The sequence below is a fragment of the Trichosurus vulpecula genome, chromosome 3, assembly GCF_011100635.1.
Source record: "Trichosurus vulpecula isolate mTriVul1 chromosome 3, mTriVul1.pri, whole genome shotgun sequence".
Lineage (NCBI taxonomy): Eukaryota > Metazoa > Chordata > Mammalia > Diprotodontia > Phalangeridae > Trichosurus > Trichosurus vulpecula.
Genome location: NC_050575.1, coordinates 414787334 through 414813693, shown reverse-complemented (window position 1 = coordinate 414813693; position 26360 = coordinate 414787334). Strand labels below are relative to the sequence as shown.

At 48.5% G+C, this 26360-nt stretch overlaps 1 protein-coding gene across 1 annotated transcript in view; it reads right to left on the bottom strand.

The window, feature by feature from the left end:
* Positions 1-438: 438 nt before the first annotated feature.
* LOC118841425 overlaps positions 439-26360 on the bottom strand; it is a 35373-nt gene continuing 9451 nt past the window's right edge. The window contains exons 2-20 of the mRNA XM_036748819.1: positions 18082-18200; positions 15928-15986; positions 15591-15683; positions 14247-14374; positions 12584-12730; positions 12026-12109; positions 11720-11887; positions 11517-11613; positions 9553-9776; positions 7551-7704; positions 7032-7240; positions 6281-6385; positions 5946-6151; positions 3479-3596; positions 2482-2651; positions 2320-2393; positions 1947-2074; positions 877-1066; positions 439-629 (exon numbers count right to left, since the gene is read on the bottom strand). Coding sequence (XP_036604714.1) covers positions 6359-6385; positions 7032-7240; positions 7551-7704; positions 9553-9776; positions 11517-11613; positions 11720-11887; positions 12026-12109; positions 12584-12730; positions 14247-14374; positions 15591-15683; positions 15928-15949 — 1353 coding nt within the window. The 5' untranslated portion in view covers positions 15950-15986; positions 18082-18200 and the 3' untranslated portion in view covers positions 439-629; positions 877-1066; positions 1947-2074; ... (3 more) ...; positions 5946-6151; positions 6281-6358. The remainder of the gene's footprint in view (positions 630-876; positions 1067-1946; positions 2075-2319; positions 2394-2481; positions 2652-3478; positions 3597-5945; positions 6152-6280; positions 6386-7031; positions 7241-7550; positions 7705-9552; positions 9777-11516; positions 11614-11719; positions 11888-12025; positions 12110-12583; positions 12731-14246; positions 14375-15590; positions 15684-15927; positions 15987-18081; positions 18201-26360) is intronic.

Genomic DNA, 26360 nt, shown 5'->3' with positions numbered 1-26360 from the left:
AGGTCTATGCTAGAGATGAGAAGACTATGGGATTAGTAGGGGAAGAAGGGATGGTGTTTGAAAACCTGTCATGGAGGAAGAGAATCAGAACACTATTCTGGCTTACTCCAGAGGGCAAGATTAAGAACATCACTGAGCTTCCAGGGAGGCTGTGTTATACATAAATATTTCCGCTCGATATAAAAGGAAGATCCTCTTTGTAACTGAGTTCTCAGTAATCTAACAGGCTGTGTGCCACAGGAAGTAGCGAGTCCTCTGGCACTGAAGGCATTCACAGCAGTCAGTGTTCCACCTATCGGACTAGATTAAGGTTTCCTCCCACTTTCAAATAGAATGTAAGCTTCTTGAGAGCAGGGATTTTTGTTTTTTTCCTCATATCTCCAAAGTCTAGCACAATGACTGTCACACAGTAGGCACTTAATAAATGCTTCTCAAATTAAAGTATGGATTTGTGTTTATTCTAGGATTCACAGCCCTTGAACCCGAGCAGACTCACATCTTCCAGCAGCGCTCTCTGATCCTTCATGAAGGCAAACATTCTTACTTCGTATCTCTTCAAGTGATGGGCAAAGGGCCCCACATCCACAGGATGGAAGATGGTCTCATGGAAATCCTCATCATTGGGACAGCTTAGGAAAGAGAAGCGATCCTTAAGGGTAAGCACTGCATTTTTGCCTCTTTGTAACCTTGTTTGGCAAGATGCCCTGCCCAGCACACAGTAGGCACTTATAAATGCTTATTGTCTTGATCAGAGTGTACACAAGGATCTAAACAATGCCTGCTCTGTCCCTTAGTTGAGCCCCTCTGGTCCCTCTCCTGACATTTTAGGGCCCTGTGCCCATGCATTCCATTGGCCCATGGGCCGGGCCCAGTTACCTGTCGATAATGATGTCCCAGCGGGGCTGGCTGTCTCCATCCTGGGATGGGGTAGCCCAACAATCTTCGAGGAATAGCTCTATCTGCGGGTCTTCCCAATACAGAAGCTCCACCTCGAAGAGCAGGGAGTCCCGCAGGTACTTGTGGACCGGGTACTCAACCTCCTTGTAGAACTCTGAATAGGCTCCATCTAGGAGAGGGCATCACTCACCATTAGATTTCTCTAAGCTAGGATCAGCTGTTCTAAGCCATTTCACTTTTAGTGGGCATCATGAGCACAGAGAACTCAGGGTATGCATCATCAGCCCGTATTGGGCTCACGTTATTGACAACCCTGCTCTGGGTCATTGAACAAGCATCTTAGAAAGGACCTACTATGGGTCAGACCATGTGGACGCAAGGACAGACCATGACCCAATCTCTGCTCACAAGGAGCTGACATTCTAATGGACGAGACAAGTATGTGCAGAATAAATAAATAGGCGGCTGGGTGGTGCCGTGGGTAAAACTTTGGAGCTGGAGTCTGAAAGACCTGAGTTTGAATCCTGCCTCAGACTCCGACCATGGGCAAGTTACTCACCTCTCAGCCTCCTTTCCTCCTCTGTAATTTATGCAAAATTCTTTACAAACCTCCAGTGCTCTATAATTGCTAGCTATTATTAAATACAAACGTAGTTTGCGTGGGTGAACGTTATCTGGTGGAGGGGGTGGGGAGTAAAATAAATTCAGGAGAGTTTTCATGGAGAAGATGGTGCTTCAGCTGCACCTGGGAGGAAGAGAGGGGCTTCCCAAAGTAAGGAGGGAGGGCACACCAGGAATGCTCAGAGCTGGTAGGAAACACGGTTGCAGAAGCATCAGCACTAGGGTCAGAGGGTCATTGTTCAAATCCCAACTCCTCACTGCTCATGTGACCATAGACAAGTCACAACTTCTCTGGGCCTGTTTCCTCCTCCATTAAATAGAGAGGATGTTCTAAGGGCCTTCCTGGCTCTCATCTTCTGAGTTCAATGTACCAAGGTTCTAGGTTCTGCACACCTCCCTTCCCCCAGGTCTATATCCCACGGTCCTACCTTTGGACAGCTTCATGATCATGGCAAGATGGCCATGTCCTGGCTTAGAGCCAGGCGCCAGGCTCTTCTCTGGCCAATACTGAAACACCACCGTCTCATTGATGGGGTAGCGACAAGCACATTGGAGTCTAAGGAAGAGAGAGGAATCCACAGAAAGGAAAGCGCCTCTCTCCCAGGACAGCTCTTGTCGTGTGTGTGTGTGTGTGTGTGCGCGCGCGCGTGCCTTCTCTCTTGCCGTCGCCCACCCAATACCAACTCCCAAACCCAATCTAAATCCACAGCCTTTTTTTTTTTTTTGGTGGGTGTGTGGGGGGAGGGCAGTGCATGTGGAGAGCAGGCAGAAGGAGGCTGCTCACAGACAGCCCCAGCTCACCGGTAGATGGGGTCATCCAAGCCTGAGCTGAAGAACAGGACATCATTCTCATAGGTCAGTGTGTCCTCTTCAAACTGGGGGCAGAGAGGAGAGCATGGAGCCCATAGGGCCCCCGGACGCAGGGGTCAGGGAACCACCGGGCCTTGGAGAACAGCCTCTTACCTTTCTGCTCGTCCCGCAGGTGTTGACCCCAAAGACAAATGTGGCACTTGTTTTGTTGACCGCCACTGGCCCGCAGTGCTTGTCCCGAAGCACGAATCTGGAGGGGTCCAGGCCTGGCACACTCACAACGATCAGGGCCGTGACCACCATGGAGCCATTGGCTTGGCAAGCTAGCCCAAGAAGCAGGTCTGTTATATGTCTGTTCACCGAGGACCCACAGCCCACCCGACTCCCTGTCGGCTGCTAAACTTTGGACTTTAACTGTTCCCTCCTGAAAGAATCCATCTCTTAGATGTGCCCACCTCCTTCACATGGCCCTCATCTGTCATGGTCCTTTACCCTCCTGGTTGCTCTAGCTTATTGGCTTCCTTCATAACCTCTGGCATCCAGAGCAGACCTCCAGACAGAGTCTGAACCAGGGCAGAAGGATGGAGGAGCCATTCCAAGGGTTATGAGCTAAGACTGTTGTCAACCCCGGAGTCTCATACTGTTAGGAACCCAAACCTTTCTATTTCAGACCTCGATGAAGTCTTTGAGAGCCCTGAGGTTTATGAGGGAGGGAGGAGGAAAGGAGGAAGAGGAGTAGATCCCCTACAGCCAGCTGCTAACCCTTCTCCCCTTCGAGTCCTGGAGAAACATGGAAAGAGAGCAGCCGTCAGTGTGAGGAGGGCCAGGTTGGTGCAGAGAGAGGATCCTAGCTGGGTCTGGAACCTAGCTTAGGCAGCTATTAGCCAAGTGACTCAGGAGAAGTCTCTTAATCACTTTCAGCCTCAGTTTTGTCTTTTGTAAGATGGGCACTATATTCCTTTCCTCAGCACACTCCTGGTGAAGGAGGAAGTTAAGGGCAAGAAATGTGGGAGTCACTGGCTTTGTAGGAGGGGTGAACCACAGAAGATCAGATTCCTTGTCAGAGGCCAACCCAACTGGCAAGATGTTCTCTATCAAGAGCCCTCAATTTAACGTTTGAACAAAAACAAAATTTAAGACAGTTACCTACCTATTAGGTCTTTGGGGGAGAAGGGACAAGTAATAGAATATTCCCTCATGTTGGTAAGGGTGTGATTATTCTTCATCTTCAGCTTGAGGCAGGCTCTAATCCCTGAGGGACCAATATCCTGAGAGAGAACAGATAGGTATAGGGGAAAGCCCATGATATCTTTGTAATTGCATTGAAGGTGGAGAACGTGCAAACATGAGGCACCAGCTGTACAGCTATCCCTGTGAGGGTCTCTAGGGCAGATACAGAGCAGAGCCCAGGCAGACATTGTCCTTGCCCTCAAGGGGCTCATGATTCAATGGGGGGGGGGAGCGTACAGGATGAAAAGCCAATACAGAGACACTCTCAGATATGAGAGAATCATAACCAGTGAGATAATACATGTTAAACACTAGATAAGTATAAGCTATTATTACTTTTATTAATATTTCTGACCTAGAGCAATGGTAATCCTTAGCAAAGCTGGGAGGGACCTTAAAGATGACTTGGTTCAGATCCCTTACCTGATGAGAAAACTATGGCCCAGAGGCTGGCTGGGGGTAAGAACCACAGGGGTGTTTGTGTGGTGGGTAGTTGCTTGTCCCTAAGCCCTGGGTCTACACCACCCTGGGCCAGGTGCCCAGGAGCAGCTCAGTTTTATCTCCTCACCCAAGATCACACACAGGTAGCAAGAGGCAGCTCCCATCTCTAGGTCTATGACACCACCCGGGGATCAGGGGAGGCGGTATTTCAGTCAGACTTGGAAGTTTATCCAGAGAAAATGGGGGAGGTAGTACATTCTAGGGTAGGGGGGACCACCACACATGGCAGCAAAGTGACAGATGTGCTTGGGGTCAGAAGAGCCTTCCAGTTTGGCTAGAGAGCCCATGGAGATGTGTCTGGGAAGGTCTCTGGGTACCCGCTGAGCACACAAAGTCTTGGCTTGGAAACTCTGATCAATAGAGCTACATGGATGGATTCTGTCAGTGGTGCTGACCTCAGGGTCTTCTATCCTGCCTGAGTATTAGAGATTGTGGCCACTGAATGAGCAGAGCATCTGACCTCATTCCCTTTCATTACTAACTGCTCGGAAGCAGGCCACCCCCAGGCTGCAAGAAGCCTCAGGGGACTGACAAGGCAACGAGTCAGAGTTTTCTTCAGCAGGACAGAAAATGCCCTTCATGCAAACTGCCTTCTTCTACCCAGCATTAATCAAATCAATGAGCACTTACTATTTACCAGGCATGACAAGCCCTGAGGTTACAAAGGCAGAATGGTCACTGCCCCCTTCCCCTCTAACAGGGGAGACCCCAGACCAACAGCTAGATAAGATATAGGCAGGGGAAATTGGAAGCCATTTCAGATGGAAGGCACTAGCAGCTGGACCGACTAGGAAAGACCTTCTGTGGAAGGTAGTACTTGGAAGAATCCAGGGAAGCTAAGAGGCTTTCGAGGATTGTTATACTATTTAACCAGTCCATAAGCTTCAGTAAATCTGAGCCAACCTGGCTTAGGAGAGAGACTGCTGGACTCCACTGTGGGAAAGTCAGTCCCCAGTAAGTCCACTGACTTGTCCAGTGAGTAATGGACAAAACCACCGATTGACAAATTCTAAGCCCTTTCTGTGCCTGCTGTGCAGGATGGAGAACATTGAGGGAGCCCCGGAAGGGCCCCCTCAGACAAAACCTTCACATCCCACTGTCAACAGTACCAGGGCTGCTCCAGCTGCCCTATTCTGGCTTCTCTGATGAGCTGCTTCCAGGAGCACATTTCCCATCACAGGCACCATCTCCCCAAGGAGGTAGAGGCAGATTGTTGGCTTGCCCTGGAGATGAGGAATCAGAAATGCTCCAAGAGACAGGAGACTGGCCCAGCTGTTTTGTAGAGTAGCCTTTGGGACCAGAGCCTAAGACCACTAAACAGCTCTCAGAACTGAGGTCTCACTCCAGCTAACTGATGGAATTGGAGGCAGGGCAAAGACATCAGTAGATGTCTTTGCCAGACAGATTTAATGATGTGCCTTTATCCCCTCCCAAGCCACACTTGTGCCCTGTTTGGAAAAGATTTCATGGCTACTTTTTACTTGGCAGACCCAGTTCCCCCAGAAGCAGACAGACCTCCATCCTTCAGATGTTGGAAGGCAGACCCCAGAGGAGCTAAAAGAGGACAGAGATGTTAGGGACTGGCTCTGACATCCTGGGACCTGGGCTCAAACTCCATCATTGTTGCTCACAGCCTGCATGACCTTGGGTGACTGACTTACCCTGCTGGGCCTCACTTCCCACATCCATAAAATGAGGGGCTTACAGGAGTTGGCTTTTGATGTCCTTCAGGCCCTAGATCTAGGATGCTAAATGGAACCCCAGATTTGGACTAGAAGACTTCTTTTTGAAGCCTGGATATGCTCCTTGCTCCCTATGTGACCTGCCCTGGGTCTTGGTTTCCTTCTCTGAACCATGGGGAGGGCTGAAGGAATCCTATCTCCTACCTCATAGATCACATGAGCTGAAAAGTAGGGGACGTGAATGATGAGGTGTGTGCCATTGTCATGAAAGCCATAGTTGTATTTCTGGGCAGCTTCTGGGGTCAGTCGCATGTCTGAGAGAAAGGGGACCCAGCTCTGGTCTACATTGCCGCGGGTGAGTCCGAGGTAGAGATTTTCAGCATCACAGTGCCCTTCCACTTTGGGCAACACTGCAAAGAGACCCCAGGTCACTTCTACACAGAACTATCCCAGCCCACTGATCGAGAAGCAGGAAGGTCCCGGATACCCCTCCCCCATGACATGCCAGGCCTCCTGGGCTCTCTGGAGACTTCACCCACCTACATCATGGACAATGGAGACAATTGTCACTGGAGTAGTAAAGACATCGTCTCCCACTCTGAAGAGGAGGCTGGCATTCAGGGTGTAGATATGAAAGTCTTCACCTGTATACTAGAGACAAGAGTTCATAGTTCAGATGTTCACTAAGGATCTATGTCCATTGTGCCTTGAATGACAAACTAGGAAAACCAGGGAAAGTGATATCAGTGAAACAGAATTAAAAAGAAGGGCAGGTCCTGTGTCAAGACGTGGCTGATAAGACCAACCCATGTCCTCCCACTGGTCCCTTCCTGAGGTCAAGAGAAAGTAGAGGAGGCCCTCGGTGGGAAACTAAGGGAAAGAAAAGGATGAGTCACACAGGATAGGGGAGATGTGGGGGGCATTATCTGCATATTAGGGAGTACCCATGTGGATGAGATTGGATTCACTGGAGTGGATGATACAAAGAAAAAACAAATGGTTGCTGCCTTCAAGGAGCTGACATTCTACTGGGAGGGGACAGACCATATAGACAGATAGCAACCTAATTCAAAATTCAGGTAGAAACACAACTGGATGGGGACAAAAATGAGGAAAGGCTTTGTGTAGAAGGTGGGGTTTGAAGAAAGCTGGAGAATTTAAGAGAGAGAAGTGAGAAGGGAATATGTGTTCATGCATTCAGTTAATCACCATTTATTGAGTGCCCGTGTAAAAAGTCTGTTTCAGAAGTGCTGTTCCTGTGATTTTCAGGGATGGTTTAAATCTAGATACCTCAATGTCTACACCTGGCATGTGGAAACCAACTTCAATGATAAAGTCTCTGCTTCCATTTGGATGCACAGCCTCATAGATTTGGAGGTCACTCTTATTAGCCACTGGGACAAGGAAGGTCTGGTCATCCATAGTCAAGCTGATGAGCTCCACATCAGGAAGGAACATGCCCACAGATATGTTGAAGATGTGGAGGCTGGGGTTGGTATCTAGGAAATTAATTGTAGACATTAGAGTGCCTACAATCTACCAAGACCTATGTTTACCACTGAGGACATGTAGATATGTCTCAGGCCCTTCCCTCATGGAGGTCACAATCTAATGGGGGAGTGGGGGAGAAAGCAACACCATCATAGAATGTGATGCAAGGATTGTAGAGATGTAGGCAGAGTGGGAAGGAGAACATTAAGCTTAGTATGAAATATAGAGATGCTCTAGTGTCCCAAGCTTTGGTACCCAACCAAAGAGAGAGGTTGGGTCTGGGGGAGACAAAGATGGCTGCTCACTGAAGGGCCTTACTGTTGGTCAGGATGGGTTCCTGGAGCTGCAGTGGGGTTGTTACAGCCTTTACAATGGTATGCTTGGTCACACCCCATTTGTCGTCTTCCCATTGGTGCTCCAGAAACAGGGCAATGTGATAGGAGGTGCCATAGCGCCCTGATTGCACATGTGTCTAAGGAAAGAAAGAGGAGGAAGGTGAGGCATTCATTCTGTGGCAAACTAAAGATAGTGTAGCAAACTTGGGGCAGTGACCATCTCCTTCATTTTAAGGATGAGGAAACCAAGGCACAGAGTGAGTTAGTAGCAGACCTGAGACAAGAAGTCTCCCAATTCATAGCCTAGAAACCATTGCATTCCAACTTTCAGATTGTCACAGTCAAGACATAAATCAGTTAACAAGCACTGAAGCATCTGCTCTGTATGACAGGCAGTGTGCTGGACACCATAGAAAGACAGAAGTGAGACATGCCTTGCCCTCAAGGAGCTTGCATAGGTCCAGGGACAGAAAGCATTTTCCAAGGTATTTATAGATGCTCTGAACCCTTCCGTCTTTCTCTGCAGATGCAGCCCAAGGCTGGATATATCCTGGCCTGATGCCAGAAACCCCACCCCTCATCCCTAGACTGACATCTTCCATCTAGTCCTCACATGAACCACCTTAGAGACTCAGGCAGTAAGGACCTATGCTGAGGGACACTGTGGGTTCACAAAGGGACTTTAGAGATCATTCAAGAGAGACCCCTTCATTTTACAGATGAGGAGCCGATGCCCAGAGGCCTTGATTTGGTCAAGGTCATGGTGCAGCTCAGCAGTAGAATCATAGCCAATGATCTATCACTCAATAGAACCAGGATTTGAACCCAAGTCCTTTGACTCTAAAGCCACTTCTGCCCTCCTGTAGCTCAACTCTACTAAAATCTCCCTCCCTGCTACCTTATTGTTGCCTGGATGGGTTTTGGAAGACCACATATCGATTGAAAACAAGTTCCAGGTGGTGGGAGGGTGGGCCTTCATCCTAGGTGGGAAGGCTTTGGGGAGAGGTCTGACAGTGGCCTGGGCTTCTCTCCTGAGCCCCAGACTTGCTCAGTGTAGAGAGTAACCAACCAGGTGATAAAGGTGAGGCTGCAGCAACTCAGAAGCCTTTCCCCTATGACCAGCGGTACAGCCCCTCACTGAGATCATGAATCCTTGAAGGATTGATCTGGAGTCTAAGACCCTTCTCTCCATGCATGCCCAGGTTACTAGTTTTCTGATATTTTGACTGACAGTTCCAGGAACCTCATTTTCCCCATTTGTAAGAGGAGAGGGTTGGGTTAGATGGCCACTCGGTTGCCTCCAGTTCTAGCTGTATGATGCCAAGTTCCATTTCATTCCTTCCTCTCTGCTCCAACTTGTAGACTTGATGGATTTTGAACTATAAATGACCCTTAGTGATCAGGATCTTAGATCAAGACACTTTGGGGCCATCTGGTCCAATACCCCCTCATTTTACAGAGGAAGAAAGAGGCCCAAAGAGAGTAATTGGCTTGCCCACAGTTGTTTCTACTTGCCATGATGCCCACCCAATAACTCTCTCACTCTAGCTTCACTTGCCACCAATGATTTATCTTCTGGCTTTATAAGTTGGGAAACTGAGGCCCAGAGAAGGAAAAGGGACTTGCCAAAGGTTACACAGGTAGTTAGTGGCAGAGATGGTACTTGAACCTAGGTCCTTGGGCTACAAACCATTAATATTTTTCCCCACATGTGGTGAAAGGTTATCCTAATTTTACTAAGACTACAAGAAGATCTGGCATGCTCTTAGGGACATTAGAATGCCTCACATCTTCCTCTGACTCCATGTGGAATAACATGCTAAGAAAGTCTTTGTTCTCACTGCTGGTTCACTAGACTCTCTTGAAGAAGGTTCCAAGGCTAGAAGCATTTTGAGCTCTAATGGGACCCCCTTGAAGAAAGTTCCAGCTCTGGGCCTCATGCCAACCTGGGGGTTCTGCCCCTTGGTTCTGATTGGACAGCTCACCTTGTAATACCCGCCTTCCGCACCAATTGGCACCATGATGGTGATGGCATTCCTATCACTCCTCAGACTGTATCTTCTAGAGATTAGATCTGCAGCAGTCAATTTGTACAGCCCCACACCCATCTCCACAGACAGGTCCTTGATGTTGCTGGCCCCCATGAGGAGAGGGCCAATGTTCTTTGGCATGGTCCAGGTGATCATGTCTTCTGTATATACGATATCATCTTATACGAGAAAGCACAGATAGAGATTATCTATGGCCTCCTTTATCAGAGGCATGAGTGTTCAAATCACTTTTGGCAAATAAGAATTTGGCACCTCCTGTTTACTCTGGACTTTGAAGGAATATGAGAGTTTAGAACACGGGCCTTGACCTCAAGGCATATATCATAGTGTTGTTGGGGAGACGAGACCATTAGGCAGATCATTCAGAAAACAAGTAAATCTTGACCTCAGGGTTAGGCTGGAAACTAAGTACAATGAGTGATGGGTGGTGGATAAGGTCTAGACTTGTGATTTCACTGGTATGAAGAACTCCTGGGTGAGGAAATGCCTTCTCCAATGCAGGTCAGTACCTCCTCTGTACTTTCTGGTCTCAAAGCCATGCCTAGAGCATTGAAGGGTGAAGTTCCTTAGCCATGGTCATGCAGCCAGGATGGTTTAGAGGGGGACTTGGTTCTAAAGCCAGGTCCCTATCCACCTTACACAGTAAGTATACAATAATAAAGTATACAATAACAAATAATTGATATTTATATAATGCTTCAAACTTGATAGAGGGTTTTACATAAATTCTTATTTAAGCCTCAAAATCCCTGTGAAATAAGGTTCTAGAACTATTATTATTCCTATTTCAATGAGGAAGAAATTGAGACCCAGAGAGAAGTAAGTTGTCCAAGGTTATACACAAGCTCATAGCTCTCATGTTAGAAGGAACCTTGGAAGTCATGGAGTCCAGCTCCTTCCATTCTACAGATGAGGAAATTGAGACTCAGAGTGGCCAAGTGACCTGTCCAGTGTCACAGAGTTGGTGGGTGCCTTCAGTGGGCTTCAAATCTAAGTCTTCCTGACTCTAAAGCAAATGTCCTGTCCCCTACACTGGGCTACTTTCTCCTATAGTTTGTGAGGGTCAGCTCTTCCTCCCTCCTGATCCATCACTTTACTTCCCAACACGCTACTCTCAGAGGTTCAAGGCTCAGCTCAGCTCTTCACAGAGAACCCCTCTGGGTCTTATGTGCCTTAGGCAAAAGGAAAGAGTTTGAGGAGATGACCTTAGTCTAGCTTTGAAGCCTGTGGTTGATGAACTTGACAATGAGGGAGTTGGAAGAATAGGAGTGAGCTATGCAAAGGCAAGAAAGAACATTACTACAATTGGGATGAGGGTGGGCAGAGGAAGAAAATAGCAGGAGCTCAGACATGGGTGCAAAGACGAGCTTAGCAATCAGAGATGATGGGGAGGAGACTGGCCTTGCCCCCAAGGTCCTTTCCAACTCAGATCCTAGGCTGTGCAGTGACTAGCAAAACCTTCATGGAATCATGGAAAGGATAGTGGGTAGGGAGTCAGGGAAGGTTCAGGTCAGAAGCCTTGCTAAGCTGCTTAGTGGCAGTGGGGTCCTGGACAAGGTATTCTGGTCCAGACCCAGTCGGTTACATCATCTGCAATAGGACAAGAATATGTGTCCTATCTCATGGAACTGTTGGGAGCTTAGCACCTTGGACAGCTCCTGCAAAGAACTAGGAGTCAGTCATCTAGTCCCATGAAGAGGGAAGAATAGGGCCAGGTGCAAGAGGGTCTAGAAGGCCAAGTAGAGGCCTTTGGCCTTTATGCTAAAAGGGCACAGACCCAGCTTGGGCTCCTGAGCATCTCTAGGAATCTCCAGTAAGCCTTGGTCTCCTACTGTAAATGTCCAAATTTGACCAGGAGAGTGAAGAGGCAAAGAGCAGGGTTCTTGCTCATCTCTTACCTGTAGGACAAGCAATGGCAGTGTCCACCATGAGGATCACCCAGCTCTGCTTGTAGAATGTGCTGGATCTTATGGTTGAGAAAGTAACTCCTTCAATCTACCAAGAAGAAGAACCCAATGAAATCGCAAGAAGTGGTTTCTAATGGTGACCGATCTGTAGGCCTGTGGCAACCATCATCTTGGTTGTAGAGAGTTTATCCAACCTTTACTTGCTGAGCCTCGGGGGCACTGAATCCCGCTCGCAGGAGGATCCTTGTGTCTGTTGTGTTGATTCCATAGCCAGCAGCATGGGCATCGCTCACCAGCATAACCCTTCTTCCAGTCAAGATGTGAAAGACAATCTGCCATATGGAAGCCACCCCAGATGTTGCCTGGGCCAACAGAAAATGGCATTGGAAAAAGCTTGGAACCCTCTTTTGTGCCAGTTTCCCAATTTAACAGGAAGGAAGCTGGCATCTCATTCAAGTCAGAGATTGGTACTGTGAACGTAGGATGGTTGATAGGCTTACCTCTGGGAATGCTGCTGCCCAATCTTCAGGTTCATCCTGGAGCATGTCGGCTGGGATGAGTGGGACTTCTCTCTTAACAGAGACCTTTGGGAAGGAGGTGTGAGAAATAATTTTCTTCACCCAACTAAGAAAACAAGTCAACAGAGCTCTGGATTTGAGATCAGAAAGGTCTGGATTCAAAGTGTGTCTCAGATACTTCCTAGACATGTACCCATGGGAAAGTCACTTAAGTTTTGAGTCTTAGTTCCTCTTCTGTAAAAGCAGGTACAGTTAGCACCTATCACAGGGTTACAAGGGTCAAGTGAGTATATGAATTGCCTTGCAGATCTTCAAGTGCAACTGCTATTGTCCATGAAGGTGGGCTTCTGACACTCATACTCCACTTCCTTTTCTGATGACTTACTGAAACTTGGCAGCAGCCCTGAATTCTGGATGCTCCCTGGCAGATCTTTCCAAGGAGAAAGGTTAACAAAGTGGTCCCAGGGATGGCCTCCATCCATCATCACCCTTCAGTCCATCTGGCCCCCAGGGTAGGAGCAGGTTCCCATCCACCCTTACCTCCATGTAGTTGGTTTCACATACAATTTCTCTGGAACACCAGGATGAGTAAGAGCAGCTCACACTTCTCTGATAAATAGCAACCTCTGTGCGCTGGGGATCAGAGGCGACATGGACCTGCACGGTTACTGTAAAGTTGACGTCATTCTAGGAGGGAAGAGACAGGATTTGAGGGGCTTATCTGCCAATCAAGCATTTGGAGTTTGTTCAAGACCCAAGGCAGTAGCATCTAGAGAGTGCCCCCTATGAGCTTAGCTTAACCCAGCCAGACTAGACATCACACATCTTGTCACCAGGAATGTTCTCCTGTTACTGTGAATCAGTTTAGTACCTGAGCCCACATGTCATCCTAGAGTGGAATGGGCTGGTTGCTCCTCACTGGAGGGGGTCTTTAAGCAAGGACCACATGGCCACTTCTCAGGTGTGCTGGAGCATGGATTTTGGTTTAGGTATGGAAAGCTTCTAGGGTCCCTTATAGAATCACAGAATCTGAGAGTTGGACAGGACCTCAGCAGCCATCTAACCCAACTCAAAAAGAATCTTCTTTATTACATATCTGATGAGTGGTCACCCACACTGGATGTCCACATCAGGAGATGGGACAGTGACCACCTCCCTGGTCTACCATCTTTGGAGGTAGCTTAGCATTTCTTGATGGCCATGAGATTTACACTTTATTGTCCCTAGTTTTGACCTCTGGGGTCATATAAAAACAAGTCGAATACTTCATTGCAATCCTTCGAATTAGTCAAAGACATTCAAGATCTTTTTGGCTCCTGACTCTCATCCACTGTGTTAGTTCTCCCTCCCAGTTCAATTCCATCTGCAAATCTGATGAGAATATCATCTGCACTTTTATCTAAGTCACCGATTAAAAGAATGTTAGAAGAGTGGAACACCAATTATAGCACCAGGGCTAGATGCTGGGCCCCTCCACTGGAGACATCCTACCCCTCTGACTCTTAGACTGGATACATTTTGCTAAAACGAAGGCGGATGACCATCCTGGGCATTCCCCTCAAGCTCAGTAATCTTGTCCAAAAAGGAAATGAGCTCAGGCTGCCATCCTCGCTCTTCCTTCTAGATGTTCACGATCATCTCTTTAATGGTCTGTTCTAGGACCTCCCCAGGAATGGAAGTCAAGGACACTGGGTTTGCAGGCTGTTCTTACTTTTGTAGCCTTGAGATTGTGATTCTAGCTCAGAATTTGATGTTTGTAAATTGTTCCATTTGAGCATATTGACTGTCAACTACATGTGAAGGCTGGTGGGGGATAAAGAGACAAATCTATTGACAATGCCTTCTCTCTGTGCCTCAGTTCCCTTACCTGTAAAATGGAGGGAAGATCGGTGCTCTCAGGGAGTTTACATTGGACTGGGGAGGGACAGAGGAAAGACCCACACACAGAAACTCTGCCCCTAACTCCCATTTCACGTGCTCCCGGAGGCTGTAGCTCATTAGTCAAATGCTTGATTTATTTCACATGGGGGAAAGCAGCTTCTAAATCTCACAGCCTTAAAGATGTTAAGTTATCATCATTCTCCGTCCCTTCCCTCAGTGTCAGGCACTTGGCAGATGCTGAAGCCTTGGTTGAATGGGCTCCTCATGAAAACCATGTGCTGTACCTGTGTGAGACCAAGATGGACGTGGACAGGAGACTCACCTGGATGACAGAATAACAGCTCAGGAGAGACGCTCGGAACTCCACGTTGCCCCAGGGGTCAGAAGCGATGGTATAACCACACTGAGTGGCCAAAGCATCATCTATCTTCCTTGTTGTGCCAAACTGATCTGGGAACAAAATCCTGCCTTCATTATCAGTCTTTAATGCTTGCCAGCTGGCCTGGCAATCTGGCTCTGTTCTGACCACCAGCTAGTAGCATTACCTTGAGCATGTCACTTTCCTGGGGTTGGAGTCTGAGGATCTAAATTTGAATCTCCACTTTGATTTTGGGTACATAGTAGGTGCTTAATAAATGTTTATTGATTTACTGACTTAATTGCATTGAGCCTCAGTTTTCTCATCTGTAAAATTGGATGAGGTACCCTCTCGTTCCTTGTCTATACCACTTGGTGACCTCTACTATAAGGTCCCTTTGAGCCCCAACTCCTCACCATGGCTTTCCCTGGCTCCCATCATGGATGGCTAGTTCTGTATATTGTAGAAAGAGCTCTGGCTTGGGAGTCAGGGACCTTGATTCAAATTCTGGCTTTTCACTTACTACTTAGGTGACCTTAGGAGAGTCCCCTGACCTCTCTGGGCCTCAGTTTCCTCCACTTTACAGCTGAGATCTTAGAGTAGAAAACTTCTAAGGTTGCTTCTAGCTCTAAAAATCTATGATTCTTTGGGAACCACATTATTGTGGTAAGTTTTAATGTGCCCTTTGTGCAAGAATCCCCATTTTTGATTGCTGGTGGGATACTTCTAGCAGCCCTCCATGTTCTCTGTGAGCAGAGGCAGCATCTGTACCTCCAGAGTAAATTATCACTGACCACCACTGGCCAGCAGGGCTGTTTGGAGCCTCTCTACACCACTGATTGCCATGTGGCAGTCATGACCAACTAAGAAGTGAAGTAGGGAGCAAGATGGACCTCTGGAGCACAACTTGTTCCATGGCCAAGCATGTGGAGGATGCTCTGACATTAGAGGCTCAGTGGATGCCATAATAGCTGAACACCAAGAAAACAAAGGAAGACAGGTGTCCCCTTGGCACTAGCCCCTAGTGCCAGCTCAGGAGTCACCTCCTACCTGAGTCCCCTCTGGCTCTCCCCCACAGCCCCTGCCCTGTTGCATCCCTACTCCCAAGTACTCAGTGCTATCGACACTCCTTTGTCAATACTTGAGTGTTAGAACCTCCCTCCTATGGAAGGGAAGCTCCTTGAGGGCAGGCACTACTTGTCCTTGTATCTCCAGCACCTGGCACGCAGGAAACGCTAAAGTATTCTTTAAGTTGGACGAGAATAGGAAGTGGTCAAGGGCTAGATCAGCAGAATCTGCTCTCCTTACCAACAGCATAGAAGTCCAAATACTTATCCTTGAAGTAGGTTCCATTGAAGGTCATTCTTGAGAGGCTCCCAAGGCATTCCAGGGTCACCAAGTCTAGCAGTTAAGGAACAAAGAAGGGTCTACACCACAAGTCCCCATGCCTCTCACCCTCTGTGATATTCCCAAGTAGACTTGACAGCTACGAGAGGTGGGGTAGTCCAATGGGAAAAACCCTGGACTCAGGACCCCAGGTGGATGTGGGCAAGTCCCTTTCTTTCCCTGGGCCTCAGTTTCTTGATCTGGAAGGGAGGAGGTTGAGCTAGATGGCGTCTGAGGTTCCTTCCAGCTCCAGACCTACCTGAAACTGTTCCATCTTTCATCTGTGTTGGAGGAGCCAATGCTCCTAAGATGATGAATCTACAGAAGGGGAAAAACACACAACCCCTTATTGAGAGGGAGAGGCAGAGGGGGAGAGACTAGGGCCCTTGTTCTCCAGGAGACCGAGCACTGGAAAGGACACTGAATTTCGAGTCAGAGGACCTGGGTTCGAATCCTGCCTTTGTCACATGTTTGCTGTGTAAAATTCCAGTAAATCCCTTTTCTCTGTGTCTCAGTTCCCCTATCTCTAAAACAAAGGATTGCATTAGATGACCTCTTGGGTTCTGGTAGGAGGATGAGCTGCAGAATAGAGAAGAGGCCCACCAGGGATGGCCAGCTCATTCCATGCCTCTTACACCAATCCCTTTGTGCAGCTCCAGGCTTTTTAAAAAAGAGGAGGAGGGCGAGTCATGAAAGAAGCATAAAATCAAAGAGACAGCATCCATCAAATTTGAAAAGGACTCACAGAAAAGAACAGAAAGACCATCAGGAGAGGACCCAGCCAGGCATACCTGCATTGGTCTCGATAGAGACATTTTCCATGACATATGATGGTGACTCGATATTTCATAGGCAATCTTTTCTCTGACTATATGGAAATGCTCAGGATTGTGGATATTTGATAAGCCCATAAAAGTTTTTGAAAAGAACATTTGGGAAGAAAAGGCTTTGGAGGCACCAAAGGAGGTGCCAGGATCTGGTGCCCAGCCCCAGGACTTGCAGTCAATGATGGAGTGGGGCTGGGTCACCTTGAAGGTCCCTCCTGGCTCCAGAGCTTCAGGAGTTCCTTTGACTCTCAAGAGGGAGAAGAAGAGCCAGGACTTCCCTCTGCCCTTCAGCAGGCCCATTTCTGGGTGCTCAATCCCCCACTTAGGCCCTGGCCCAGACTCCTCACCTCACTAGCAGGTGCACAGTCATGGAGCTCCTGGAACAAGCAGCAGCCCAGGGGCTTCAGTCCTTTCTCTTCACAGGAAGAGAGGGGAGCCCTTGTCCTTCTTGCCAAAGCCTGGGCAGGAGCAGGTTTGAAATCCCCAGGGAACGCCTCCCCAGCTGCCCTTCATCTCTCTTATAGGAACCAGAGAGAGCCTACAGGTGTTCCCTGGCCAGCCTGGTGCCTCCCAGATGATCTCCTCCTTCTACCCTCCCAGCTCCTCCCCTCCTGCCCCTAGACAACTTGCAAACACAATTGGCAGTAGCTTCCCCAGACCTGAGAGTTGGTGGGTAGAGCGACTGAGGGATGAGGGCAGCTTCTTGGGAAGGCAGTGTCGCAGGATGGTTGGCAGCTCGCTCCTGCTCCAGATCCTTCTCCCACCTCTCCCAGGGTCACAATGTTCTCCCCTGTCTATCTGTGAGCCCCAGACCAGCTGGGCTGATGAGGATCATGTGCAAAGACCAGGCCCACTGAGGGGCCCAATCATGGTTCAGAGGTCACTTTGCTCAATCCCACCAGCTATGCCATGGTCAGGGAGTTGGGGAGTGTGGGAAAAAAGGCAAGAGAATGGGTTGGTCATAATTTTTTACCCTCTGTCAAAGAGAGGGTCAAACACATAAGCTAAATGAGAGGTTCATAGGATGTTAGTCACAAGGGACCTCATGGAGTTAGGGTGCCATGTGGCTAGAGAGCTGAGCTTAGAGTTTCACTTCTAGATTCATGCTCTAGAACTAGGAGGGGCCTCAGAGGCAGCTGGTCCAGCCTCCTCATTTACTGATGAGGCCACTGAGGCCTGGAGAGGTTAACTGGACCAAGGTCACATAGAAAGTAGATGCATTTGAACCCAGGTTCTCGGACTCTGGAGTCTGAGCTCTTTCCACTACACCCAATCCAGCCATCCAAGGGATGCCGAAAGGTGCCTCAAGCCTCCCTTTCCCAGGTTCATGGGGCATAGGCAGAGCTAGCAGCTAAAGATGGAGGTCTTCCAGGCCAGGCAGATGTTTAAGGGAAAGTGGGATGCCTGGTGCTCCCTTCCTCAGCTCAAAGCCAAGGTGTGGTGCTGACAGGGGCCTCAGGAGGGCGTCCTCCCAGCAAGGTCTTGCCTTGGGTAGGTGAGTGGCTGGGGCCAGGCTGCCCACGGGGCCATTCAGGAGAAGCCCCAGCCCTGCCTCCCCCACCACATTCCTAGGTCCAGGCACTCACTAGGGGTGGAGGCAGGAAGAAACTTCAGGCCTGAAGACCTCCAGTGATGGGGAGCTCACTACCTCCCAGGCAGCCCATTCCTCTTTGCAGCTGCTCCCCAACCGTTCTTGTGCTGTCCTCTGGGGTCAAACAAGACAAGCTTAACTCCCCTGAATCCCCCCAAATACTCAAAAAGCCTATATATATATATATATATATATATATACACACACACATATATATGTATATATATATATGTATAAATTAACTCCTTTGTTTATCTCTTAAAGGCTTTCACAACCTGGCCCCAACCTTTCCAGCCTCATTGGATATTATTCCCCCCACTTCCACCCTCTGTGATCCAGCCAAACCGCCTTTTTCTGTTCCTCACTTACAATTCTCTATCTCCCACCTCCAGACCTTTGCACTGGCTGTCCTCCATGCCAGGAATTCACTCCCTCTTCTCCTTCAAGATCTAACTCAAGCACCACCTTCTATTCTACATGTGAACTTTCTTGATTATCCCCTTCAAATGAATATCAAATGAGACAATCTGGAGGCTTGCAGTAGGTATCTAATAAATGCTGGTTCCCTCTCCCAGCTACTGTTATTCTCTCTCTCTCTCTCTCTCTCTCTCTCTCTCTCTCTCTCTCTCTCTCTCTCTCTCTCTCTCTCTCTCTCTTCTCTCTCTCTCTCTCTCTCTCGCTATATATATATATATATGTGTGTGTGTGTGTGTGTGTGTGTGTGTGTGTGTACTTGTTGTCTACCCCATTAAACTCAAATCTTAAGCCTGGTTCCTTGTATGTAGTAGGTGCTTAATATATGCTTGGTTTCATGGATCTCTGTGACATTTCATCTGATTAGATTCCTGACATTCTAAATGCCCAGGCTGTGGTATTTGCACATCTTGTAGGCAAACTATCTTTGTTCAAGTCAGGAGCAAAAATGGTGATGAGGACAAGGCCACACAGAGACTTGGGGCCCTCCCCTGGAGACCTTTATGTAACTTGAATGATTCCTGGCACTCGGATAGTTCTGAATCCACAAAGCTGGACCAGTCTACAGCTGCAGGGAAGTGATCCACCAGTCAATCAATCCATCAATAAGCCCTCACTGAACACTTACTATGTGCGCAGTGGATACAGGGGTGGACTTGGAATCAGAAAGACCTAAATGCTGCCTCAGCCACTGAATAGCTGGGTGGTCTTGGACAAGTCACTTAACCGCTCTCTGCCTCAGTTTCCCCATCTGCACTTTGGGAATAGAAATAGCACCTTCCTCTCAGGGTTGCTGGGAGAATCAAACCAAAAACCTGGCAAGCCCTCCAGTTAATCCTCTCTGAGTGTTCACTCTCATGAGTGTGAAGGTGATGCTGGGTTTGCCTGTTGAACAAGAGAGATCCCCGAGAGGGGGGGAGCACAGAGAAGGACTTTGGGGAGGCTGCCAATGCCTCTGGGGAGGCTATGAGAGGGCTGGGGGCAGAGCATGGAACCTTGTTCAATGTTAATCCAACGAAGGGGAGGGGGCAAGGAAACTTTTGTGGCCCTTAGTCATCCACTCACAGGTTGAGCCAAGAGGTCCCAGAAGGGAATTTCCATCTCCTGAGATTTCCCCCTCTCTGTCCTCTCTTCCCCCTCCCCACTGGGCACAGAACAGGGAGAAATGCAGTGTCTCTTTGTTTCTTGGCTGGAGGTGGCATCTGAAGGCATCCCTCCCCCTCTCCTTTTGGCTCTTTGGTCAATGACTCCATCACTGAAGGTGAGTTGTCACAAGGGGCTGGGCCGCGTCACTGGGTGGCCCCTGTGATTCCAAGGGCATAGAATATTCATGGCGTAAAGATTCATCTCAGCAAGAGACCATCCATATTGACCAGCAGATTCTCCTTCCTTTTATTCTAGGTCCAAAGAAGGTACTACATGGGATCCATGAACTTGTTTGGTTTTCTCTCTATGTATTTTATGTTTTTAAATATTTCCCAATTACATGTAAACTTTTTACATTTATTTTTTAAATAATATTTTGTTTTACCCCAATTACCTGTTAAAACAATTTTTAACATTTTTTTAAAAAAGTTTTGAGTTCAAATTCTATTCTTCCCTACCCCCCACCCCGATGGTAAGCAATCTGGTATAGATTATACATGTGAAGTCATTAACATTCATTTTTTGAAATTTTGAGTTCCAAATTCTCCCCCTCTCTTCCCTCTCTGCCTTGAGAAGGCAATTATACATGTGAAGTTATGCAAAACATATTTCCATACTAGCCATGTTGCAAAAGAAAAAAAAACAAGAAAAAGAAAGTAAAAAAGAATGCTTTGATCAGCATTCAGATGCCATCAGTTCTCTTTTTGGGGATAGATAGAATTTTCATCATGGGTCTTTTGGAATTGTCTTCGATCATTGTCTTGACCACAGTAGCCAAGTGTTTCGCAGTTAATCATAACACAATGTGGCTGTTACTTTGTACAGTGTTCTCCTGGTTCTGCTCACTTCATTCTGTTTTAGTTCATGTAAATCTTCCCAGGCTTTTCTGAGAGCCTCCTGCTCATCATTTCTTATAGCATGATACTATTCCATTACATTAATATACCACAACTTGTTAAGCCATTCCCCAATCTATGAGCCTCCTCTCTATTTCCAGTTCTTTGCCACCACAAAAAGAGCTGCTATGAATGTTTTTGTACATGTGGGTCCTTTTCCTTTTCTTTGGACCTGCATTCAGCTGCAGATGAAACATAGCTTGGCCATCCTAAGAAGATCCCCAAAGGGAGGCAAACACCTGCTGAAGATCTCCCTTTCCTTAGTGTCTTATGTTTTACAGAGTGTTTTCCTCATCGTGATCCTGGGAAGTAGGCAGTGGGGACATTATTATGCCCATCTAACTGCGGGGGAAACAAGACACAGCAGAACTCCAAGGGCTCAGACTCTCACCAGGGCAGAGAGAACATGGGTTTACTGGAAGGGCTCCCCTCCCCACTGTGAAGACTTCCCAGGAGGAGCAGGGGGCAGAGGCTGGGTTTTTGCTCCTTTGAGGATCCTCGTTCAGGCAGTCAGGCACTGTTCATTAGCTCAGGCTCCAAGAACTCCAATGTGCCTCTAGAATTCTAGGGTTCAGGCACTGCCAAGGTGAGAGACCCTCTGCCCTGCCCCAACTCGAGGGCTGAGAAGATGCCCCAGGCTGTGCACAGCTGGGGTGGGGGAATGCCTGGGCTCCAGGCCCTCAGGGGATTCCTCTCTGCTGCATCTTGCTGGCATCTCTCCCTGACAGCCTCCAGCTGTCACGAGGACTGTGCAGATGCCCAGGACAATGCCCCAGGAGAGCCCTTCTGCCTTCTGCTTCAGCACTCCCTCAACTCTGGTGACCCCCCATTTTGATTGAGGCTTCCTTGTCTCCCTATAGCCCCTTTCTAAAGAGGAGTGGTCCTGATCCCCAAGACCCAACCATATTAGTAACTGCAGAGACTCAATCAGTCAAGCCTACTTTCTTGAAACCGGATAATACTCAGGTCCAGAAGTTGGTTTCCTTTGCACAAGGAACAGGTAACAGGTATGGCCACAGCCCATGAAGAAACCAGCAGTTCCAGACAAAGCTCCCAACCCCAGGGGACAGGGGCCATTTTCATTTTGTCTTTGTATCCCCAGTCCTAGGATGGTACCACATAAATGTGTTTTCATTCATTCATTCAAAGAATGCTGGAGCTGGCTTTGGGGCATTTATGATGAAAACTTGGTTCTGACCCCTACTAGCTGTATGAACCTTGGTAACTTACTTGCCTCACCAAGTCTCAGTTTCTTATCTATACAATGGGTGTGAGAACACTTTATTTAGTATTTATATCTTTGACTACATGTGATTGACTTTATTTGGTATATATTTTATACATATATCCATGTGCATATAACATGTGTGTATAAGGGTGTACAAAGTATGTGCTGTATACATATTTTAACATACATGTGTAGAATGGTGGTGGTGTTTTTGTTGTTTCCCAAGTTAGAATATAAGCTCCTTGAGGACAGGGATGAATTCATTCCCGTCTTTGTTTCTCTGGTACTTGGGGCAGTGGATCAAGTGCTGCGTGTGGAGGCAGGAAGATTCATCTTCCTGAGTTCAAATCTGGCCTCAGATACTTACTAGCTGTGTGACCCTGGGCAAGTCTCTTTACCCTGTTTTTCCCAGTTTCCTCACCTGTAAAATGAGGAGGAAATGACAAAACACTCCAGTATCTCTGTCAAGAAACCCTCCAATGTGGTCAGGAAGAGTCTGACCGTGACTGAACAACTACCACAAACACCTGGTAGTGAGCGCTTAATAAATGCTATTGATTAATTGATTGAGCAGCTTATCACATGGTCCTGATAATCCTTTGCTGCCTGCCAGATTGGCCATCTCCGTACCCAGATATGTCCACCTCACTGTCTGCCGCCATGTTTTGCTTGGGTGGTTCCCCATGCCTGGCTGGCCTGCCCTCCTCTTCTGGACTCACAATCACTGACAGCTCAGGAGGCTTACCTAACAAGAATCTGGTACCCCAAGGGGGTCTCAGAGGGAGGTAGGGAAAGTTTTCTACTTTCTGTTTTCCATTTCTGGGCCCGGACCCCAGATTCTGGCTTGGCAGCTGCTGCCTGTGGCTCCTCTCCTCCTAGCCTCACCCAGCCTTGATTTTTCCCAGGGGGACATGAGTGACTCAGACATCTGGGGATTGGGGGCTTCAGGAGGAAGGTGGGTGGATCACATGACCCCCCTGGGCAGGTTCTCAAGTCTTCTCCTTGTTAGAATGGTTCGTGGTGGGACAGTCTGTTCCCTGTGGGAGACCATGACCTGGAATTATCCCCAGTGAGCTCAGCCCTTGATTTTACTGTTCCATGTACTTTTTGGGGGTACAGTTAGTAAGTCATTCAATAAACATTTATTAAGCACCTATTAGGTGTCAGACATTGTGCTAAGGGCTGGGGATACAAGTGTGAAAAAGAGTGGACTCTCCTGCCTTCAAGGAGCTTCCAGTCTAATGGGGGAAGCAGTGGGGAGGAGGGAGGAGATGGAAAGCTACCTGGTGGATCATGATGGAGTCTAGACCAGTGGGATGGGATGTTGGGGAGTCCTCTTCATATGGAGGCTTTGGGAGGAGTTCTTTGCTCCTCCCTCTAATCGGAGGGTTCTATACTGAGGGTACTGATGAGGAGGGAGTGCCAAGTGTGATGCAACCACCAGGGTGGTGAGTTCCCTGATGATGAAGTTCCTGGGGTCACGATCATGACGACATCCAGTCCAAACGGGCCTAGACCGGTGGAAATGAAGGGCAGTGATGTCAAACTCAAATACAAATGGGCCACTACACAGTCCATGGAAGTGTAGGACTTTGGGTGTGTGTGTAGGGGGAGCTGGAGATCCTAGGACTGGAGGCTTGGGAGGGCACAACACTTGGGGTGAAGCAGAAGGAGACTTGGACCTGGAAGTTTTCTGCCTCAGAGGCTCACTAGCTAGGTGACTCTAGGCCAGTCACTTTCCCCTATGAAGAGTCAAAGTTAGTGTGGGGCAGCTGGGTCTTAGCCCTAGGGCACAGAATTTAGAGGGTGCTGACAAAACTCAAAGTTCTTTCCCAGGTTAGAAATGACAGGACTTGGCACTGACTTAGCAAGAATGAGCTATAATAGGCAGCCAGAAGCTTATGGGCTAGGCTGAGCCCTCTCCTGCAGTAGCTTCCAGGGGTCCAGGCTCTCTGCCTCCCCCACCAAGAACAGGATCCGGCGCACTTCTTACCCGAGAGCACAGTCTGAGCCGCTGGCCCCAGGGCGCAGCCTGTGGTACTTGCCCTGGATATGTAAATTCCTAAATAGATTCTGTCTCTATTGCCTCCTCATCCGTAAAATGGAGGTGATACTATCTCCTTGCCTCAAAGGTTTGCTGTGAGAAGCCAGCCAATGAGATCATGACTGGAAGGCACTCGGGAGCCTGAGAGCACTTTGGGAATGTCAGCTGTTATTAGCATCACCCTTTGGCTTCCTCAGCTGGCTCTGGAGGCCCCATCTGTCTGTGGAGCCATCCCCGAAGTGCCCGCAGGAAAGGCTCCTCATGTCGTTCCAGCAGCTGCCTGAGCCTGAGCCTACCGTGGGGTGGAAGGGCCACTTTCCCTAGGACATCAAAGGGCAGGACTGGGTCAGCATTGCTTCTGCTCAGCTTGCTGACAGAGCTTGTATGTCAGAAAAAAGAACTTCCTTCCCTCCCCTCTCCTCTCGTCCCCTTCCCTCCCCTTCCCTCTCCTCTCTTCCCCTTCCCTCTCCTCTCTTCCCTTTCCCTCTTCTTCCCTTCCCTTCCCTCTTCCCTCTTCCCCTTCCCCTCCCTTCCCTTCCCCTTTTCTTTCCTTCCCTTCCCTCTTCCCCTTCCCTTCCCTCTTCTCTTTCTGCCTCCCTTCCCCCTTCTTTCTCCCTTCCCTCTTCCCTTCTCTCTTTGCTTCTCCCTTCTTCCTTCCCTTGCCTTTCTTTTTTTTTCTTTTTTTTTTGTTTTTGTCTGTTGGAAGGACGAAGGCCTAGATGCACCAACAGCATCTCAGGCATTAGCTGTTTTTGTTCCTGAGCCCCAGGATGGGCAGGACTCAGGAACCACCACTTGCCCTGGGGAGAGGCTGAGGCAGGGTGGGAGGGGGAGGAGTGCTGGGGCTAGAAGCAGGGGACTGAGTGGCCTGGGCTCCGACCCTGGCCTGTGATTCTGGAACCTCAGAACTCCATCCTTGGTTCTCAAGTCTTCGCATTTTTAGCTAGCTTCCCACCTCCTGAATGAACGCTGAGGGCTATAAAGGAACGTTTTGTAGCAAACACACAAGGGCCCAATCACTGGATCAGAGGAAAGGCCCTGGACCCTGTCCATGTCGGGAGACCTTCCTTCAAATCCTCCCTCCCCCACTTCTGAGCTGTGTGACCCTGGGGAAACTATTCTGTCTCTCAGAGCCTCGGTTTTCTGATCTGTGAAGTGGGAAAGATAATCCTTAGACTATTTTCCTCTTGGGTAGTAGTAGTCGGTCAGCCAACTAGCATTATGAAGTGCCTACTGTGTGCTAAGTCCTCAGAACTTGGAATACAAAGAAAGGGGGAAAAATGTCCCTAAGGAATTAGAAGGGGATTTCCAAGCCTGAACAGGGTTGACTCTCCTTCCCAGGCACCTGGCCCTCCTTCTTTTGGTGTTGTTTTGGACACATTCTTTCCCTCCTTTCTCTGCCAAGAAAATCCTTGTTCACAGAGGAGTGGGGTGGTTGTTGGAAAGAGCCTGGAGTCATCGGAACCCCAGCTAGGCGATAAGGGGGGGCTGGCCAGCACAAACAAGCTAGGAGCCTCGGCTGGAGTCGGAAGCGAGGTGTGACTGTGGAGAGGACCCTTCCCACTCAGACGAGCTCTGAGTCCCCCCCCACCCCACCCCCGGGGAAGCTGCCTCTTTGGGAGACCCTGAGCCCTGAGATTTTAGAGTCCCTTGCTCCTGGGGGTCCTGAGATGGCCCTCTGCCTAGCCTCAAACAGCAGAAAGAGGGACAGATTGGGTGTCAGTGGACCTGGTTCTCATTCCTGCTTTTTACCCATGTGACCCTTAACAAGTCAAAGTACCCTTTGGGTCTCATCTGTAAAATAAGGGAGTTGGATGAGAAGATCTAAAATTGAAGCAGAAAAAAGGATGACTTTGGAGTCAGAGGCTCATGCCGATCACTACCTACCTAACCCTGGGCAAGTCCCTGGACCTCCCTCAGCTAGCTTCAGGAGTGAATGAATGAATGGAAATCTATTTATCAAGACTTCCTATGTGCCAAGCCCTGGGGATCCTGACAGACACCAGCTCCTTGTTTTCTGGGAGCTCATGTTGTAACAGGGAGAGACAGGGCCTAGGGGAGCTTCCATTAAAGGAGGAGCGAAGAGACCCCAAGCTCCCGCGGGCCGAAGATAGGCTGACACGGAGGCCTGGGGCTCATGTGAGGAGGACAGACAAGACAGATGGTGCTCAAAGATACCTGCTTTTTAAAAACATATCATTTTGTGCAAATCTTCTGATGTTTTGTGGTTGTCGTTCAGTCGTGTCTGACTCTCTGTGACCTCATTTGGGGCTTTCTTGGCCAAGATATTAAAGCAGTTTGCCATTTCCTTCTCCAGTTCATTTTACAGATGAGGAAACTGAGGCAAACAGGGTAAAGTGACCTGCCCAGGGTCATGCAGCCAGTAAGTGTCTGAGGTCAGATTTGAACTCAGTTCTTCCTGAATTTAAGCCTGGTGTTCTATCCACTACACCACCTACCTAGCAGCCCCTTTGCTGTTTTACATT